A 19,992-nucleotide genomic window follows, 5' to 3' on the forward strand; every position below is an offset into this window, starting at 1 on the left:
TTTTAAGTTTAATTTTAAGTTTATGTCTTATGCATTTAGTCATTATTTTGTCTCTTTTGATACACTGAAATAAAATCTGCTCTTTTTTAGAATAATATATTCTTGAATAACTCTGTAAAAATACATAAAGATGTAAACATGTTTGCAAAAGAAAAAAATATCAAAATGACTCTAGTGTTACCTTAATTTACATGAAAACCAACAAACAATAAATAAAACTGGTAAATCTAACAGTAGTTTTCTTTTGTATTGGCAAAGCCATGCTGCTACTAAAACATTTGTACTTGTAACTTATATATATATATATATATATATATATATATATATATGTGTGTGTGTGTGTGTGTGTGTGTGTGTGTGTGTGTGTGTGTGTGTGTGTGTGTGTGTGTGTGTGTGTGTGTGTGTATCTATATATCTATACACACGCACACACACACACACACACGTGTATATATATATATGTGTGTGTGTGTGTGTATATATCCATCCATCCATCCATATATATATATATATATATATATATATATATATATATATATATACGACCACCATAATACACTGAAAAATAAAAATTAGTGTTGAAACATTTTTAGTCACACTTTATTTCTTTATTTTAAGGTCTAATTAAGGTCTAATAGATAAACTCATTAAATAAACTTCTAATTTACTGCTTATTAATAGTTAGTAAGATAGTTGTTAAGTTTAGGTACAGGGATGTAGAATATGGTCATGCAGAATATGTGCTTTATAATAATCAGCCAATATGTGCATAATAGTCATACTAATAAGCAACTAGTAAAAATGAGAATTGGTCCCTATACTAAAGTGTTACCAGTTACTAGCAATTTAGTAATTGCTAGTAATTGTCTAAATGAATTATACAAAGAAAGCGTAACAGGCAGGTAACACACTGAATTAAATGTGACATTTTGAAGTAGAAAGACTGAAATAATATTTTATTTAAAATCCTCTTTGCAGTGTACCATAGATGGTAAATAGAAAGCTCCATGATGAATAATATAGTTTTACTGTAGCATTTTTACAGTCTTTTATAGGTAAAATTACAATCGGTTTTTACAGTGTACACTCTGAATATTTATTTTAAGAATAATTATAAGTAAGCAGAAGTTTGGGTTTTCATGTCATTAAAAGAGGCTCTCAGAGAAGGCCACTGTTCTCATGCACTACTAATTGTTTGATCTGTTAGCGTCTGTGCTTAGAGGTGATGAGAAACCCATGCCTATTTCTGTCATGTTAGGCCAGAGTCTGCATATGCAAATGAACGGACATCACAGGTCAAGATTGTGTTTCCCTTAAATAATTCAATATTTAGGCCAAGATGTCTAAACTGGAAAGAAACCAGTAGTCTGCATAAATGTATAGCATGCATTTGCACTGGTCATATACAGTATGCAAATAATCACATATACAGTACAAATAATTATCTTGTTAGGGTCTCATTCACAATTTTGAACCCGTTTTGCATGAAAGTTATATTTGACAGCTCGAAAGAATCTGTATTTCTGCCATGTATCACTCTTTGATTCCATTCATTCGTTTCAGAGTTCATTAGAGAAGATCAGACCTTGGGAGTGAGATGGAGGAGGAGAAACAATGAGAGAGAGAGGACGAGGAGTCTCAAGCATATTAGCTGGTACTTACACATAATCTGGGTGCTAGACTCCTCCTCTGTGTTGCCCCACGGAGCCCTTAGCAGCACCTCTTCGCCCATTTCTCTAGGACTAATGGTGGGATAAGATCACTTCAAAGACAGAGGATTGTGCATGGAATCTTCTATCCATCAATTTGATTGATCTTGCAAGGAAGTGTTGCTGATTGCATCAGAGCAATCACTTATTATATTGCTGTTCACCTGTTGCTTGGAATTTTGACTGACATTTCTAATGACCTGGACTGGATTTCCTGATGGATAAACTGTAGATTGACAGTGTTTCATTCAGAGCCATTTCTATAGCCCATGGCTGACTAGCAAACAGCTTTGAAACTCTTCCTTTTCAGTATCTGCACTACAACAGGTAAGATAGGTGATAAAAAGCCTCTCAGAATCTTCTTGCGTATGCATATTTTCATTTAGCAACTTCTGAATAGCCTGGTGAATATTTTAAGCTTCATCATTACATTTAGTCTGCAAAGCTAGTATTTTGCTTAAATTTGATAGGACTAGTTATTTGCAGCAAATCAAAATGACATGTCAACAAAGTCTGTAGGAAATGCCTGTGCAATATATGCATTTAATTTTGTTGCTTCACCTAATTAATTGCCTTAAATTAACTGATTTCTAAAAAGATCCAAAGGACAAGCAAGTAATCTGTAAATAACCTGCAGACAAGCTCTTGTCACTCACCTCAGACTTCATGTCAGTGATATGGAGCTAATGCAGTCACTAATGAGATTCAACTTTTTTACATAAAAGGACAATCAATTATCAGAATCAATAATTACAGATCAAATCTTTTGGGCTTGTTTTGCATCATCATTGTTTTGCTATTTTTTTACCATTTGAAACCAAAACACTGATTCGCACCTTGACTTTTCCTACATGCTCTCGAATATTGTGCAACACAATTACCGCTGTGCTCAATGGCTAAAATTAACCAGTTAGCAGGCTTTTATCTCATTAGGACTGGAGTTGTGTGTATCAGACAGTCTCTGATTTCCTTGGCATCATTCAGCTTTTTAATCTTGTTCAGATGAGCCTGAGTGCAGCTACTCTGAGAGTTCACAATGTACACAAACACTAAAGGATCTATCATCTGTTGTGTTGATTTCCTGAGTATTTTGTTGGTACTTGGTAGTTGTTTTTGTTGCATGTTTTTCTTTGCATTTCCTTTATTTTTTTCCATACAGGTAATGATTATTGGATAGTGCTGGTCCTAGAAAAAAAAAAAAGGGGGGGGGGGTCTTTGAGATACATCGATTTTCATCCTGTTGCACCACTACAAGAAAGACATGCAACTTCATTTAAATTTATCTGGACATTATAAAACATACTGTTGCATGCATGTGACTAATTACTGCAAGACTACTGGTTATGTAACCAAACAAGGTTATCTCTGTTGCACAGGGGGGGTTGACTTTCAAGAACCTTTTAATCCAGACCACAGTAAAGCACAACTCTCGTGTCATGTGACACGACATGTCCACCTGTAGTAGTTGATATACAGCTGGTAAAACAATCACAGGCAGTACCGCCGCTCCCTATACGCAGAGTATGTTTGCGTAGGGCACCAACTCCCAGTCCCCCCCCCCCCCCCCCCCAAAAAAAAGATGAAAACAAAGCCCTTGCGTCACTTTCAGGTAGGCTACATTGGTAAAATCAAAATCCTGTGAAACGTTTTTGGGTGTTGAGGTTAATAACTTGTTTAAATGTCGGTAATAATTTCACCACCACCAACGCATCTAATATTCTCTCCGAATTTCCATGCTCACTTATACGAAAGTCATAAAAATCATGGTTGTTGTATCCATGGTAACCGCAAATTAACCTTCGTTTTGTTCGTGGTTATAAAACAAACCTAAGCCAACAACAGTCTTTAAAATGACTTAAAATGCATTATATAAAAACAATGAGGCAACTCTGCTGAAAAAAAAACAATACAACCGTCACAGAAAAGTCTAATACCATCACAAATGAATCACAAATACAATTACAAACATTACAAACCATACACTTTTAACCATTAAAACCATTAAAACAAACAATGGTTTTCTTCTGTAGTGTGTTTTGGGACATATTCCATTAGGATGTATTGGTTTTAACAAGCCACCAATAGAAGGCAACCAATCACCAGTAGAGACCCACAGGGTCCATTATGTTTCCATTAAAACCAATAAAAGTCCCATTATAACCAGTAAAATCCTTACAAATTTTGTGATGGTGTCTAATGTTTTTTTCTTTTCTTTTTTTCAACATTATGTTATTAAAAATGCCCTTAAGGGGCGCCAAAAGCCTGGTAATTGCTACTGTTACACTTACAGGACGATCACATCCTTGTTTAACATTTAATTCAAATATCCACGTAATCTTACATTTTTGGCCACCTTTTTGCTATAGATGACACAGCCTCTATAATTTCTTTAACAAAAAACATGTGGACATCACAACCCTTACACAAATTAACCATGGTTTTATCGTAGTAAAACTGCTTAATTTTCTTTTGTGATTTCTGAATGCTTGAGACCATAAAATCAATCAGACAACAGTATTAATAAAATAATAGCCATAGGTAACTGTCTAGAGCTACAGTTGTAATTTATAAATAATACAGTTTAATTACAGTTTATTTATTCATTTACTTATTTAATTTTATTATAAAAGTAAATGCACAACAATACAGTCCTGCTTAGGGCACCCATTTGACCAGCAGCGGTCCTGATCACAGGCATGTTAAAGTTATGGTATTCCCAGAAAACACATTCCCAGTACTGCTGATGTGATCTGTACACATTTTTGACCGTCCCTAGACTTCCATAAGATCAGGAAAAAACATTGCAATGAAACTAGTTTGATATTTTGACCAAAGTCATTGTACAAAATATCTGTCATGGTGCTTTTTACCTTTACAGTTTTATATCAGATATACCTGGACAGGGCCAAAACATACATCTTTTTGCACGTTTTGTTCGGTTTGAAATGTGTATTTGCATTCCACTCTGTGCTTCACAGACTTTGATTGCATCTGTGCAAAACATGCAGATAAAAATGCTAGATGTTAATGCAAGAATTGCACAGCATTGTCATTCAGTGTCGTTGCATTTTCAGCATATAATGCACAAACATATCTCCGTCACAATCTTGACACCAATAACGATTTGCATTTATGGCATGAATGAATAAATTTTTCATAAAGTGGTAATTTTTTGGAAGGATGTGAAATGACAAGCATAACTAGTACTGCTAGTGATCCTTGGTTAGATCATTTATATTGACATACTTTACTGTGTGCTCCACATTTTCAATCCACCAGTGCCAACAATATGCAGAAGCAAGTCGAGATCAGAATGCATGAGAGTCATCTGGACCCACCTCCACCACTTGAAGAGTCCATGTGTGGAGGCTTTTGTGACAAAATCATGAAGAATCTGATACTTACGCTCACAGTTCTTGGCAAGTTACTTCAGCATTTTTGTTTGTTTGTGTTGTGCTTTAGTTTGTATGTAGCGTCCATGTGTCAGATTGCTTATGAAAGAACACTTGTTACTGTTGTAAATAAATAGTCATGTATATGATAATTATATTTACCTGAAAGCGGTTACATGGCAATGCAACACAGTGAAGCTATCCTTCAACAGCAAGTATTTTTGTCTAAGGAGGTGTTTTACATTTATTAGACTCAGTTATTTAAAGCACTAAGTAGGTTAAAACACTATTGGTCTGCTAATATTTTATTTTGCATTGCACGATACTCAGTGATACTCATCAGACAATATGTTTAATGCATCAGACAACAGATTTGAATCAACACACAGCAGAAAATAATATATGTACTGTATCAATCTTTCGATACATATTCTTAGACATAAGTAGTCATTAAAGAATTTTCTTGAGAATAAAGAATGAAATGTATGGGAAAATATCATCACATATTCTTTGGAAATAAGCCTTTCCCTCAGCTGGTTGATCCTGTCTGACTCAAGCATCTTTAAACATGACCTAAAGACTTAAGTCTATATCATGCTTGAGAACAAATTTGCCAACGTTCTAGTTTAGAAGACATAACAACAACATACAAATAACATGAGAAAAATGTATCTTCATTCTTAGAGCTACAAATAGCATGAGAGAGGTTTATCTTCAATGTTAGTATTTTTTTTTTTTTTTACATTTTTCCATCAGACTATAGGAAACACTGATATGTCAACTACCCATATATATATATATATATATATATATACACTGCCCTCCAAAAGTTTGGAAACACCCCTGGCAAAGTGTGGTTTTGGACGATATCACCATAAATCCCTATCATTTTTTTGGCGCAAATACATTAAAGTTACTTGACATTATCATTGAAGACCAGCAATAATAATTTTCAAATGTCAAAGTCAGACATGCCCCTTTGCCAGCTGTGATGCCTGGTTACTGGTTTAAACTTGGCCCAGGTTTTTAAAAGATTTTTGGGTCATCACACCTTAATACTGTAGCTTCAAAAATTGATTGGCAATTCAAAGTCAATGTTTGAATAAACTGACAGCTCGCATGCCCAGATTATGCAGAGCTTTAATAGCTGCTAAAGTTTTTTCTATGTATAAACTGTTTTTTTTTTTTTGATAAAATATGTTTTCATAGTTTGTGTTGTCCCTTATCAGTGCAAAATTATCACAAATTAAAAAGGATTCATGCCAAAATTGTCCAAAACCCCACTTTTCTAGGGTGTTTCCAAACTTTTGGAGGGGACCCTCCAAAAGTTTGGAAAAGCCCTAGAAAAGTGGGGTATATATATATATATATATATATATATATATATACATACATTTCTAAGCTATTAAAAGTGTACAAATTTTACATGCATGTATCGGAGTGGACTATTTTAAATAATAATATTTTAGATCTCCTAGATCCTACAACTGGTACTTTTATAAGCATATTCTGTTCTGTGATTTTTATACTTCACAAAAGGTTCAGTATTATTTCTCAGTGAAATGTCCAATTTCTGTACCCTGATGTTCACTGTGATTCTATTCTCTGTCTCTGTTCCAGGTGTGATCACTGGTTCAGTAGCTGGTATTCTACTGCGTTATGCATCACCACTGCCCGCTGATGTTATTATGGTCATTGCCTTCCCAGGTGACATTCTCATGAGGATGTTAAAAATGGTGATTTTGCCTCTGATTATCTCAAGTTTGATCACAGGTAATGTTATATACTTTGCTAAACACCTCCAAAACAATGCTATCAACACAAAAAAATAATACCTTTTTTGCATCAACAATGCCAGACAACAAAATAAATAAAATGCATAAAAATCAGCTGCAGAAGTCATATCTGCAATGACCTCATGGTCAAAGTTATAACCACAGTGTTATAGCTGTGGGATAACACAGTGGGATAACTACAGAAATAGTCATTTTGTAATGATTAAGCGATTGTTTATCTTTTCAACCTTTTCTTTGTAATCCAGTGTAAGATTAAAAAAAGCATGCCTTTCAAATTTAGGGTGGATCAGTTTCAGCAGCTCATCGTCAGAACAAGTCTAAACGTGTTACCAAAAAAGAAATGCAATTAGACATTCAAAACGTTCCAAATTCATTACTCATTCAGAAATCACAGCAATAATTATGAAACGTAACCCTGAGAAATAACTTTTGTGTGTAACTTTCAGTGCACAGTGTTACAGTTTGAAAAAGAAAGAGTAATTCTGACTTGAGAAAATGTAATGATATTTAGTGTAGTTTAAATGCCATTCTGTTCTTTATTTTTTAGGATTAGCAGGGTTGGATGCCAAGTCCAGCGGTCGTCTGGGCACAAGGGCCATGGTGTATTACATGTCTACCACCATCATCGCAGCCGTGTTGGGGGTGATCTTGGTGCTCCTCATCCACCCTGGTAACCCCAAACTGAAGGCAAACCTGGGCGAGGGCAAAAAGAATGATGAAGTGTCCAGTTTAGATGCTTTCTTTGATCTCATCAGAAATCTGTTTCCAGAAAATCTTGTTCAGGCTTGTTTTCAGCAGGTGTGTACATCCAATGTGCTTTTGATTTCTGATCATTTTATCCATTTAATCTCAACCATAACTTAATTTCTGTTGATCTTTCATCTGTTAATTTTGAATAGTCTTTCATTCGTATTTCAGTAACAGTTTTTATATCTCTTTATGTAGATCCAGACTGTTACTAACAAGGTAGAAGTAGCTCCTCCAAATCCAACTCGGTTTGGACGAAATGCTACCAAGGGCGCAGCAAAATATGTAATCAAGAAGTCTCTTCAATTCAAAAGTGGCATGAATGTTTTAGGTAATAAATGGATTTGATCACATAGTATATGCATGAAGCTGTCATTTATGTTCTTCAAATTAGCATGGTGGTTGTGTGTCTCTGCAGGTCTCATTGGGTTTTTTGTGGCCTTTGGGATTTGCATGGGAAAGATGGGAGAAAAGGCCAAGCTGATGCTTGAGTTCTTCAATGTTCTCAACGAGATCGTTATGAGGCTTGTCGGCATGATCATGTGGTCAGCTTTCATGATTGATTCTTTAAAGACTAGCTATTAATGATTTCCAGCGTTAGTAATCTGTTTCTTAAATGATTTGTTAACTGTGACAATTATAAAGTATGTATACTACTGTAAGGTTTGAGGTCAGTAAGAAGATATTTTTTAAAAGAATGCTCATCAAAGTTGCATTTAGTTGATCAAAAATACAGTAAAAATAAGAATATTATAAAATGTTGTTGCAATGTAATTGTTTTTTACTATTATATTATACTATTATATTATTACTATAATGTATTTTAGACCTGTCATGCAAAGCAGCCATTACTCCGGTCTTCAGTGTCACATAATCCTTCAGAAATCATTCTAATATGCTGATTTGGTGCTTATAATTCTTATTATTATAAAAAAAAAAAAAAATATTCTTAATATTTTTGTGGTAACCGTGATACGTAAGTTCAAAATAACTATAAATATCAATAATTTCTAACTTTATAAATGCACTGTCACTTTTGTTTAGTAGAGCTGTTTAATTTAATGTGTCCGTGGTGAATGAAAGTATTATTATTGACTCTTACTGAACCCAGACTTTTGAACTGTAGTGTAATGATAGTGACTTTGACAGTTTAACTGCCTTTTACTGTACTGAACTCTCTGATTAACCTGTTAGTTGACTTTGCTGCTTGTCTCTGTCTCTGTAACAGGTATTCCCCCATTGGTATTGCATGCCTGATCTGTGGAAAGATAATTTCAATTAATGATTTGGAAGTGGTGGCCAGGCAGCTGGGAATGTACATGGTCACTGTTATCGTTGGACTTATTATTCACGGAGGCATGTTCCTTCCCTTAATATATTTTGTTATTGTTCGGAAAAACCCATTCACATTCTTCATGGGAGTTTTCCAGGCATGGGTCACCGCTTTAGGAACAGCTTCGAGGTAAAAAACAGACAACAATTGTACCTTGATTTTTATAAACCTTTGAGAATTAGGACACATACTGAGTTAAATAAAGCTAAGGCAATGATTTCATTTGGCCTGTTTGGAAGTTGAGATATGAATAATGACAAGAATGGGTTCTGAAATCTTGATATGTGTCTTTTGTAGTGCTGGGACATTACCTGTTACTTTCCGCTGTCTGGAGGAAAATCTGGGCATTGACAAGAGAGTGACTCGATTTGTGTTACCTGTTGGAGCAACGATCAACATGGACGGTACAGCGCTTTATGAGGCTGTAGCGGCCATCTTTATTGCCCAGATGAATGGAATAGAACTTGATCCTGGTCAGATCGTGACAGTCAGGTAAGACCAATGTCTGGACACAGAAATTAATATACATTTATAATATATATTCTGATGGATTGTACCTGCTGATTCACTGCAGGCGGTTGTCTGGTAGCTATATATAATTAAAAATCAGTAATTATTTTTTCATCCTCAAATTGTTCCAAACTTGTTTAGAGTTTTTTTTTTTTCAGTTTAACAGAAACAGAAGAATCTTTACACAGTTTTTGCCACAGAATGACAGTTCATAGTGATCATGTCTTCAAGCTATTATGATGATATCAAAAAAGCACCAGAGAAGAAGTCCATATGATTGAGCTCTGCATTCCTAATAGGATTCCTGGGTACATCAAGATCATTGTGTCAGGAAAGAACAGTACAATCTGAATGAAATCTATTAACTGGTTCATTGAAAAGTGATTTATTTTATGAATTGGACTGATCTGGGCTCCGTTTCCCAAAAGCATCGTAAGCTTAAGTACATCGTAGGCCCATTGAAACCAATGGAGCTACGATCAACTTAAGCTTACGATGCTTTTGGGAAACGCAGCCCTGGTTCTCGAGTTCAGCTCTTTGACTCAGTGGATCAGGTAGCAGCAGCTAACAACTAATTAGCATGAATGAATATCAGTAAACGAAGAATCAAATTTCAGTGTGTTTGTCATAAAACTGTCATATTGTTCCAGAAGAAAAAATATAGGATTATTTTCTTTCTGAGTTCTACAGAAAACCAAATCACAGCATATGGTTTTGCACTGAGATTAGGGTAAATAAATAATGACAAATTAGATTTTTTTTAATCGTCAGAACTAAAATAGTTTGAAACAAACTATTGATAAAATCACATTACACCATTTTCAAAGTGAGAATGTGAGTCGTGTGATGTATTATTCTTAAAGTTTGCAGCTAATCTTATCAAATCAAATAATGAAATTTTGTTTGTAGCCTTACAGCGACTCTCGCTAGCGTAGGAGCTGCCAGTATTCCCAGTGCTGGTCTGGTGACGATGCTTCTGATCTTGACAGCTGTGGGACTACCAACTCAAGACATCAGTTTACTGGTAGCAGTCGACTGGCTACTGTAAGTTAAACCAATCTCTCTCTCTGCTCTTTTAGTGGTACAAAAGTTCTCATGAAATACTTGTCAGTCAAGGATTCAATCAATAGGGCTATATTATATGATTGAGATATGATGTAAATGATCTACACTTTAAGATTTGTTGTTAAAGCAAATCTCATGGCATGTTTAGCCATTTGCTTTGCATGTTAGAACAAGCCCTTATGGCATTTAGAGTTGTTTAGCTTTGAGAGATGCGGCACCTTTCTTTGTTTCTTTCTGCTTCATCAATCAGGGACCGTTTCCGAACATCAGTCAATGTTGTTGGTGACTCGTATGGGGCTGGCATCGTGTACCACCTCTCCAAAGATGAGCTTGACATGTTTGATGCGCAGCAGATAAGGCCAGATGACTTTGAGATGGCCAAGACACAATCCTTTTTTGAGAATAACACTAACCACGGTGTATATTCATCTCACAACTCCTGTCGGCCGGTCCAAATAGATGACTGCAAGGTACATTTTACTCTCACAGACATAGAAACCTGTATGTAGATGCTTTTATTTCTTTCCCCGACATTGTATGTACCATTGTGAGGTTTTTTTTACACTTTTTGTATTTTTTGGTCATTCCTGATGTGAATGCATAAGAAATTAAACAGAATGAAGGAATAAATAAATATGGTTTATTTATTTGTTCTGGTATTTGGTGATATAGCAGTTTTTGTACTTTGTATATCAACATTTGGACATCATCAATTTGGCAATTATACACATGTGCACAGTAAATCGTTCAACTGTTTGTATAGTACTAATGCCAAGATGCCTTTGGCTGCTCTCAACTAAAAAATGAAAGTGAAACAAAGCAGTGCACACCTCATTTTTGCCATCTACATTTTATTTTTTACATTTTACATTCTACATGCTCCTTTTTGACCCTGTGTTTCACCAATGCATAGGTCTGTGTGATAGCACGCATGGCACTTTTTCACAACCCCTTTAGAAGATTAGCTTTGGGCAGAGATTCACTGTAATTAGTAAAAAAAAAAAAAGTTTACAAAATATAACAATTCAAATGATTTTCTCTATCTGTATTAAGTCTTTCAGCATTCTGTAAGGAATCCCGCTGCAGCTAATTATTATCTGTCTTGTGGTGGGTACATTTCTCTGAATTTGGATATAAATCGTGGTGTTAAATTATCAAACAACCTGGATTCTCTGCTCCAAACCATAAACAGTTTAGCTAGCAGCGGTTAATGCATTTTGACTATGCCTTGGTCAAACAGTTAGTTGTCCCTGATAATTGCTTTCAGGTAACCTTGGCCTCAAATGGCTCCCCTGCGGAGTTCTCACTTGTTGAGGAGGAACCATGGATACGCGAGTAACACAGCACACAGATCCAGCTCCGCCTTATCCTGAGTCCCACAAGCTTATCCTTTCTGGTGAAAACCAAATGCTAATTTTGTACATATAAACAGTCAGAAGTTACCACAGAACGTTTCATATGCACAAGCAATGACTTTTGTATGACTATCTCAGTACATTTGATACACAAAGGGAAGAGAACGTAGCTCGAAGTAGCGGGTGGTTCAGTCAGGCTGCATATTATTTACACTCAAGTATTACGATAGTTAGAATTGTAGGCCTTGGCTTTGAGGATCAGTATGAAATCTGCTGCCTTAAGGCTACGGCACAGAAGGATCGCAGTGGTTTGTCCAGCCCCTGATTCACCCTAGAGCACTACTAGTGGCAGGAGGAGACAAGTGCAGCTTGTTTGCTGAAGATACCTTTGACTGCCTTGGCTTAGGTGGATTAACCCTTGGTGGCGGTACTCCAGATCAGCTTCTTATAAGAGCTTACCAGTGTACTTAGAGGTTCTGAAATAGTGGTTTGCCTCCAAATGCTGCCACTTATTTTTAGACGCTGCCCGGCGTAAATGCCACATCAGCAATTACAGAGCAACCAGACATGAAGTATGACATTGAGTCAATTGACGTTATCTGGAAGGACTGTTGGGATAATATCATGTTAATATCCTGCGTAGTGGACCGAATAGTTTGCATTCAAACATTAATAAGTCTCCATGCGTGTTTATGTTTGAGGGAAGGGACTTGCATGTGTGTAGGTTTTGTATGTATCTGTGTGCTTTGTTAAGTTGTCGATTTATTTATGTGTTTATTTGCTAAGTTACAATCTTGCCTTGAAGATATCAACTGCAAACTGCAGACAGAAGACTTTATGACATTAATATTAAATGCAATCCCGTTTTCTTGGATCTTAGACCACTAATAGTGTTTGATTCTCTGAGGAGCCTTCTTGGATACTCAGATATTAAGTCCAGTTGAATGGATTCTATATTCACGCTGATAAGAGAGGCCCTCAAGTTATTTGGTGCTCAAGTTGTTAGCATGTAACGGAAAAGAGATGACAGGATTGAGATCTATCATTACATCTGCACCATTTATTTGGTAGTCTGTGATAGCAACACGATCAGCAGTCCTCTTTTACACCAGAATCTTAAAATGTTCTTGTTAAAGTGCCTCCTTGCACTTTCTGTACATATATATAAATACACATATGTATGCTGTCATATTTTAGATGTATTTTTCATGCAAATTAAAGTGTAGTATTAATTTCATGACTTTTTGCCTATTGTTTTATAAAACAACGGCAATTTATGTATTCAATTCAGTATTTTACTAAGTAGATTACAGCGTAACAGGTTGTCTTAAGTAATTATTGCTATAATATACTGTACAAGTAACATGGAACAGGTGGCTGTGAGACATTGACTGATGAGTAAAAATGTATGTATATGAATGGAAGCATATTTTTCACTGTTACAATTCATGATGATATTGTGTCTCAAATATTGTGTATGGTTAAACATTTTGGTAGAAATAGTGACACTAGGGGAAAAAGTCAAATTAATAATCATTATAAACCGGGCTTACTACAGATTTAACAGCCGTGCAGAGATACAACCTAGATACAGTATCTATAATGTAAAAGTGTGCACTTTTGGAATATCTGCAGGGCCTGACACATCTGTAGAGTACAGTGATGTATGTTAACAAATATTGTATGACCATCCTGCTCATTTTATTTGTGCAGCCCTGTTTGGGTTCAAAGACACTGTATTACTTATCTACCAAACTTGATTTTGCATCCACTTTTTAAATTTTTCTTTTTCCTCTATTTTTTTATGAAACACCTGTAACAAATTTTAAATAAAGGCAATGCTTCTTGTCTCAGTGGTCTTTCTTTCTTTCTTTCTTTCTTTCTTTCTTTCTTTCTTTCTTTCTTTCTTTCTTTCTTTCTTTCTTTCTTTCTTTCTTTCTTTCTTTTTCCAAGTCTGTAGGTAGTGATGCCAAATTAATGAAAAAATACAAATAAAATATGTAGTAATCACAACATTAAAGGGGTCATATGATGCTATTTTAAAGATAATTGGGCTGCATTACGCAAATATTTCCACATTGTGACGTAGACATGTGGGGGTGTGTTTGAATGAGCTGTTTTAGGGGAGCGTGGTAGAGTCTTAACTTTTATAAAGAATATCTCTTTGGTTTTGAGACTTTAGTCTTTGCAACTTGAGGGATCTTATCTATGCACAATCAGCTTGTAACACTCCAAAGAGAAAGGAAAACTTGAAATTGCATCATATGACCCCTTTAAATATTATTTATCATATAATTATACAACTCACTCATGCAATTTTACATCCAGCTACTCTAATTGAACAAATAAACAAAAACAAAACATTCCCATACCGTGTTCAAATTTCATGTTTTATTGAAAGACTCATCTCACATTAATGTGCTCTAAGAGCTGACAAAAATACATCTTTATGGGTAATTTAATAAATGGAAAGATTTACATTTGCTTCATTGCATTATAAACTGCTTAGGGTTTCTCTATTCAAATTTTCTATTCAAAAATGCATTATATCGCACACAGTACATAGTACTTACGAACAGATGAAAACCAGTATAAAAATGTTTTCTCACCATATCATTATTAACCAACAGTCATTAAGAGATAATAAGCATTTTCTATTATTGGAGAAAAAATAATATTTACATTAGAAAAGAAATGTGAAATACAAGAATCTTTTTTTTTTTAATTCTGAAGCAACACAAATGGAAACAAACTGCACTAAAAATCTGACACTGAGCAGAAAAAAAAAAACATCACTAGTGCAAATAAAAAGTACAGAAGAGTTTAAACCTGTTAATACACAGTATGCAGGATTTAAAATATTACATTAAATACTCTTTCTCATGCTCATCCAGACAGGCAGAAGTAATGTCATCCGTTGTACCATTCTTCAGCTTCTCAACACTCATCAGTGCTAATATTTCATGCGCTTTCTCTTTCTCTGACAGTGTTTCTGTTTTACTGAAGTCTTTGTTGGGCACTTCAGTCGTGATGTTTCTGCTCTGTCTCGGTCCGTACCACCTAGGTAAAGAGTTACATTCAGTAAACTGAAGCTGAACTCCAATGGCTGATGAATGTGATGGATTCACTTGTTGAAAAAAAGCAAACTTACTTGTCTCTAGTAGCAATAGCAGCAAGGATGCATGCTATGGCTCCAACGACAATACAGAATGCAAAGATTATCAGCCAAGCTGTAGAAGAGAGAAAATGGTAAATTGACAGATTTACACTATGTCAAGAAATGATGGCATCTGCAGTGCTGTCACAAGAACTTACTAGAAGGTCCATCATCCTTTTGATGGGGTGATGGATGTAAATTGACTTTGTCGCCATTTGATGTGTCTGCAGAAGATACATTTGTAATGAGACTTGATGACATAACATACTGTATTATTATGTATTAACATCAAAATTTTCATCAACAGATTAAGCAAACACTTTATGTATCATATGATGATATTCAGAGTTGGGGAGTAACATGCAACAGAGTTACATACAAATAATTACAAAATATTTGTAATTGTAATTAGTTACAGTTATACTGAGAAAAAAAAAAGTGTAATTAAATTAAAGTTACTTATGAAAATGTTAACGATTACAAAGGGGGATACATCTGAATTTTCTCACACACTCACAGACCGATTTAATTAGCTTCTTCCATACATTGCATCGACTGCTCTTAAATACGAGACACCAATGTTTCAGGAGTTTAGGACACAGAATAGAATACATGCTTATTTGATTACTCTTTTATGTCCTATTTGGGTTTATATATAGGCTTTACTTTTAAGATTAACTGTTAACTGTTTTTCCAAGGCATTGTTAGATGCCAGTGTTTTCTGTCACAGCTATGCAAATATTTAATTTCAAAAACAGTATCATAACTATTTCTTGTTATGATTTTAAATCTGTATTTAACCTTAGAATGATCTCTAAGTAAAAAAAGAGGTGCTAAACCCTGATTTTGTAGAGACACATTTAAATTAAATTATTACATGGCTCTGTGAAATGCTTGATTCTGATTTGTTAGTCATGACCTTCCAAGGTATGTTATTCCCTGATAAAAAAAAAAAACTAATATCAGAGGTTCATACAGGTAACTTAAGTTAGTGCTATGCTTGCAATTCAGTATTATGAGTAAAATTATGTTGAAGTGATTAAGTTGAAGTATAGTCATATTGTGACATACAAAGTGAATTATAAAGTTAGATTTATGAGAAATATCATTGTGTGATATAAAATTGCATTTTTTTTTTTTTTATGGAACAGGCTTCCATAGAAACTAGGCACATGTCTTCTATGCAGTTGTCTTTCTGACACAATGTTGACCTTTATGGTCCACAGCCAACCCCAACAATATCCAGTATATAAGGGTCAGGATTTGTAAGGATATTTACCTACAGGACTGACATTCAACATTCGGCCTTTTGAATCATTTATGTTCTCCTTGTTGTTTTTTATGTATGTACCATCAGCTGCCCCTGACGTAACTGCCGTCTCTGTGAATTGACTAGGCTTAGGAACTTCAAAAACAGTCTCGTCCATTCCTGATCCACTGCCCTCTGTATCAGGGAACAAAATACTGGAGGTAACAGAGGATGAGCTCTTCCCAAAATGGGGCTTGCTTGTAGGGCCTTTGCTGTCTTCACTGTGTGTTGTTGTAGAGGGTTCTTCCAAGGCAGGAAAAGTTGAGGCTTTCAGAAAAGAATTTTCTCTTTTTACTCTTCCTATGATTTCTTCCGAATCTACTAGAAAGCCTTCAGTTTCAACCTCCGTAAGGATGTCTTCATGTGTTTTTTCATCTTTGTGAGAAAACAGACAAAGGATTACTTCCAAAAAGCTTAAATATGTGAATGATACATCAATGTTTCGCATTCATGGGCTGATACCAAAGCAAAATAAAAGAGTGGAATGTTGAGTTAAGCCACGCAGATACTTTGCTACATTGGTACAGAGTGAATGGTTAAATGAGAAACAATCATGAACAAGAAATCACTTCCCGAGTATTCAAATAAAATCAACAACTTTTTTGTTCCTCCTTCATTGTGGTACTGCAGGTGTGTAAAAATGCGTGAGGTCACAGAGATATGACTAATGCTTTGGAGTAGGTGTGGTTGGATAATGAACAATGAAGTGTATGTCTGCTGCATGTCTTGCTTCTTCCCAATACACACCCCTCACCTCAAAAGTTAAAGTTACAGCACCAGTAGTCTAAGCCATTTAAAAAAAAAAAAAAAAAAAGTCTGCAATGATATCAAAATGCAATTCTAGGTACTGCAGGGAACAATAGAGGGAACTTACTTGCTGTGGCTGTGTTTCCATTGGTTAAGCCCTCAGAGTTGGATTTACCAGTATCATCACAGTTCAGTGATGCATCTTTGTAGGAGGGAAATAAAAAGTCAATAAGACAAAACCTGTTTGGAGCATGTTTGTTTTTATAGTGTTTCTCAGTAAGATACCCCATTGTCTTTATACTCTCACCTGACGGGTTAAAGCAGTAGACATCAGAACGGTAAATTGCTGCTTCAGGACGGAAGGTGATATTGGTGGAACTGGAGTCACAGTTTGGACCATTAACGTGTGGGAGGAACATGACATTTTGACCATCTATCCAGCCGTATCTACACAAAGGTGTGGCATTCACTTAAAAATTAAGTACTACCATTAGGTAATATCAAAAGAAGTGCATTTATGTCTGAACATGTTATTTAGCTCTAGGCTAAGTCCATTGTAATCAGCTTCCTTTCTTTACCTGCATGTTCTCAAGCCTTTTTTATAAGCTGTATTGACCTGTTCCTGTGTTGCGAGTTTGTAACCTAAATTCTGACACAATTCCAACGCCTGTTGGAAAGTAAGAGAGTAACTGCTGGTTCCCTCAACATGGAAAACACCAGCAAAGCTACATCTGCCACTGGAGCCTGTCAAAAGAGAAATTAATGTAAATATTCAAAGTCCGAAATCTTAATTTATAAATTGTTTCCCATGTACAATCACATTAATGATTAGTGTTGTAGATAGTTTGTAAATGAGGGCCAGATGTGTGAGTGACGAATGAGCAATTTAGCATTAGGTATCATTAGATAAATCTCTTAATGATTCATTGCGTACGCAGACGTGAGCACATCTGTAACACATCTAGGCCATCTGTAATCCACTGACTTTGTAAATGACCTCTTGTTTTTGTCTCAAAATAACACGTTTAGACCAGCATATGGTTTTAAGGACATCAATTAGTGGAACAAGTGATAAATAGTGCACAGAAGAGGGAATAAGTGAGTTTAATGGGACTAGAAACCAGGTATCTCGTGAAAAATTATGCTTAAAGCAAGAAAAAAATTCAAACAAAATTAGTTTTGTAAGCGTCATTTTGTATCATGATTTAAGAAAGATTAGATATTTGTACTGGAAAACAAGACAAAAACTACTGAGTAAGAAAATCGTTTTTGCACTGAAGTTATAGTCTGAGATAGGAGGCACAGTAGATTAAATAACTCTTGAGAGAAAGAAAATGATATGCACAATAAATTTAACAATCCGTGGGCTGTATTACAGAAAGATCATTACTCTGGAATGATATCTTATCTTTATCTTCAGTTAAAACCTGTCAGATCGTAATTTCGTTCATAAAGATATAAAGTTTATGTAATACAGCCTCAGGCCTTTATCTTAAACCATAACATATGACATTTATCTTCAAAGGACCTCATCAATGCACTAAAAGTAAACGAGAAAAGACACGCCTGCAAAACACTTTATTCACATTGCTGTCATCTAAGAGCCACGTAAAGTTCATCTTTAATAACACTAATAATTTAATACCACTGTTAAATGTAATTTTGAGCAAATTTCTATTTAAATATACATTTTCATAATGTACTTTACAATGACGTGATGCATAAATTCACTTGTAGCATTTACACTGATTACTGAAATTTTTCTTTTCCTCTATGGTTGACGTCTTTAAAGTCTCCCAGATAACAGCAGAAGTCAGATTAATGATGGGGTTTATAACCATAGCCTTTGTTGTGAAAAGCAAAAAGGGTTAAACTCTCACTACTACAGTCATATCAGTATCGCAAGTATGACCTCATCTTGCAATTGTAAATGCGTCTTGACCAAGACTATACAGTATGTGAACCACCCGCCACCAAAGACACCTCTGAGATAAATAAGTAACACATTCACCAACACTCACCCTGAACCGGAGCTGCCTGAAGTAGAGCTGGGGATCCAGTAGCAAATACTACAAGTAACAAAGTCCACATGTTCAGTGCTGTGTCATGTACTAGACAAAGGGATGTACTGTATACCTGTTTGTTGGCCCTTAACGGTATGGTTCTTACAATGCTTTGATTCTCTTGCAGTCTTTGTAATTTTCTGAACCCTCTAGAGATGTGTCTCACCTCTTTTATATGCTCAGACTGAAGTACTTTGTGACACACTCTGAGCAATGATGGGTGTTGCTATGAAGAACACACCCTCGTCATTGTCTCTCACACTTCCTCTCTATCTGCGCCTGTGCAGCCAGCATTAACATGCCAGGCACCTTTGCATAATCCACTTCAGAGAAAACCACAGTTCTGGTGAATCTCATGGAGTTACAGAGATTAGTTTGTTTATGTGTGTTGCCATTTTAGTATTGCTGTAAGTACATGTGTAGTAATTTTGTACTGTACTTTTTAGTGCACTGATCTAAATAAAATGATTCATGTGTTCACTTACAGAATGTGTAAAATACTGGACCAACGTTATATTAAGTGCCTTTAACTACTATGTACCAATTAATAAATTAATAATTTGGTGCAACTAACTTACTGTGTAAATTATGTTTTATTTTTACTTATATTCATATTTAATAAGATAGGCTATATACTATATATGTGCGGGTCGTTCTCTAATTTAATGTACATTTCATGTCATTGATGGAATTATGTTTATTTTTAACAATTTCCTTCAGAATTGTATTTTATCAGTTAAGAGAATACTGCATATATTTTATGCACTCGGTTCTTCAATTGGCTTGAAATGTCTTTATGTCTCTTAAAA

General features: G+C 35.2%; 2 protein-coding genes across 5 annotated transcripts; one reads left to right on the plus strand and one right to left on the minus strand.

The window, feature by feature from the left end:
- The first annotated feature begins 1,563 nt into the window (after nucleotides 1-1,563).
- Nucleotides 1,564-13,759, plus strand: LOC306888053 (excitatory amino acid transporter 2-like). Of its 2 annotated transcripts, XM_079446156.1 has the most exons (12): nucleotides 1,727-2,036; nucleotides 4,989-5,128; nucleotides 6,722-6,874; nucleotides 7,445-7,695; nucleotides 7,843-7,975; nucleotides 8,063-8,189; nucleotides 8,873-9,106; nucleotides 9,275-9,469; nucleotides 10,397-10,531; nucleotides 10,803-11,022; nucleotides 11,606-11,659; nucleotides 11,820-13,755. In XM_079446156.1, exons 2-11 carry the CDS (start codon nucleotides 4,999-5,001, stop codon nucleotides 11,621-11,623), a joined length of 1,596 nt encoding a protein of 531 aa, XP_079302282.1. In that variant the 5' UTR covers nucleotides 1,727-2,036; nucleotides 4,989-4,998; the 3' UTR covers nucleotides 11,624-11,659; nucleotides 11,820-13,755. The 2 variants fall into 2 exon arrangements, with proteins under 2 accessions (XP_079302281.1, XP_079302282.1); XM_079446155.1 differs by lacking the exon at nucleotides 11,606-11,659 and having other exon boundaries at nucleotides 1,564-2,036; nucleotides 11,820-13,759.
- A 513-nt stretch (nucleotides 13,760-14,272) lies between these two features.
- Nucleotides 14,273-19,368, minus strand: cd44a (CD44 molecule (IN blood group) a). 3 transcript variants are annotated; one of them, XM_079431781.1, is made up of 9 exons: nucleotides 19,290-19,364; nucleotides 19,142-19,189; nucleotides 17,699-17,864; nucleotides 17,428-17,567; nucleotides 17,248-17,322; nucleotides 16,344-16,748; nucleotides 15,223-15,288; nucleotides 15,059-15,137; nucleotides 14,273-14,967 (listed from the first exon to the last, which is right to left on the minus strand). In XM_079431781.1, exons 4-9 carry the CDS (start codon nucleotides 17,537-17,539, stop codon nucleotides 14,769-14,771), a joined length of 936 nt encoding a protein of 311 aa, XP_079287907.1. In that variant the 5' UTR covers nucleotides 17,540-17,567; nucleotides 17,699-17,864; nucleotides 19,142-19,189; nucleotides 19,290-19,364; the 3' UTR covers nucleotides 14,273-14,768. The 3 variants fall into 3 exon arrangements, with proteins under 3 accessions (XP_079287907.1, XP_079287906.1, XP_079287905.1); XM_079431780.1 differs by having other exon boundaries at nucleotides 16,416-16,748; nucleotides 19,142-19,368; XM_079431779.1 differs by having other exon boundaries at nucleotides 19,142-19,363.
- Between the last annotated feature and the right edge of the window lie 624 nt (nucleotides 19,369-19,992).

This window comes from Barbus barbus (genome assembly GCF_936440315.1).
Source record: "Barbus barbus genome assembly, chromosome: 2".
Taxonomy (NCBI): domain Eukaryota; kingdom Metazoa; phylum Chordata; class Actinopteri; order Cypriniformes; family Cyprinidae; genus Barbus; species Barbus barbus.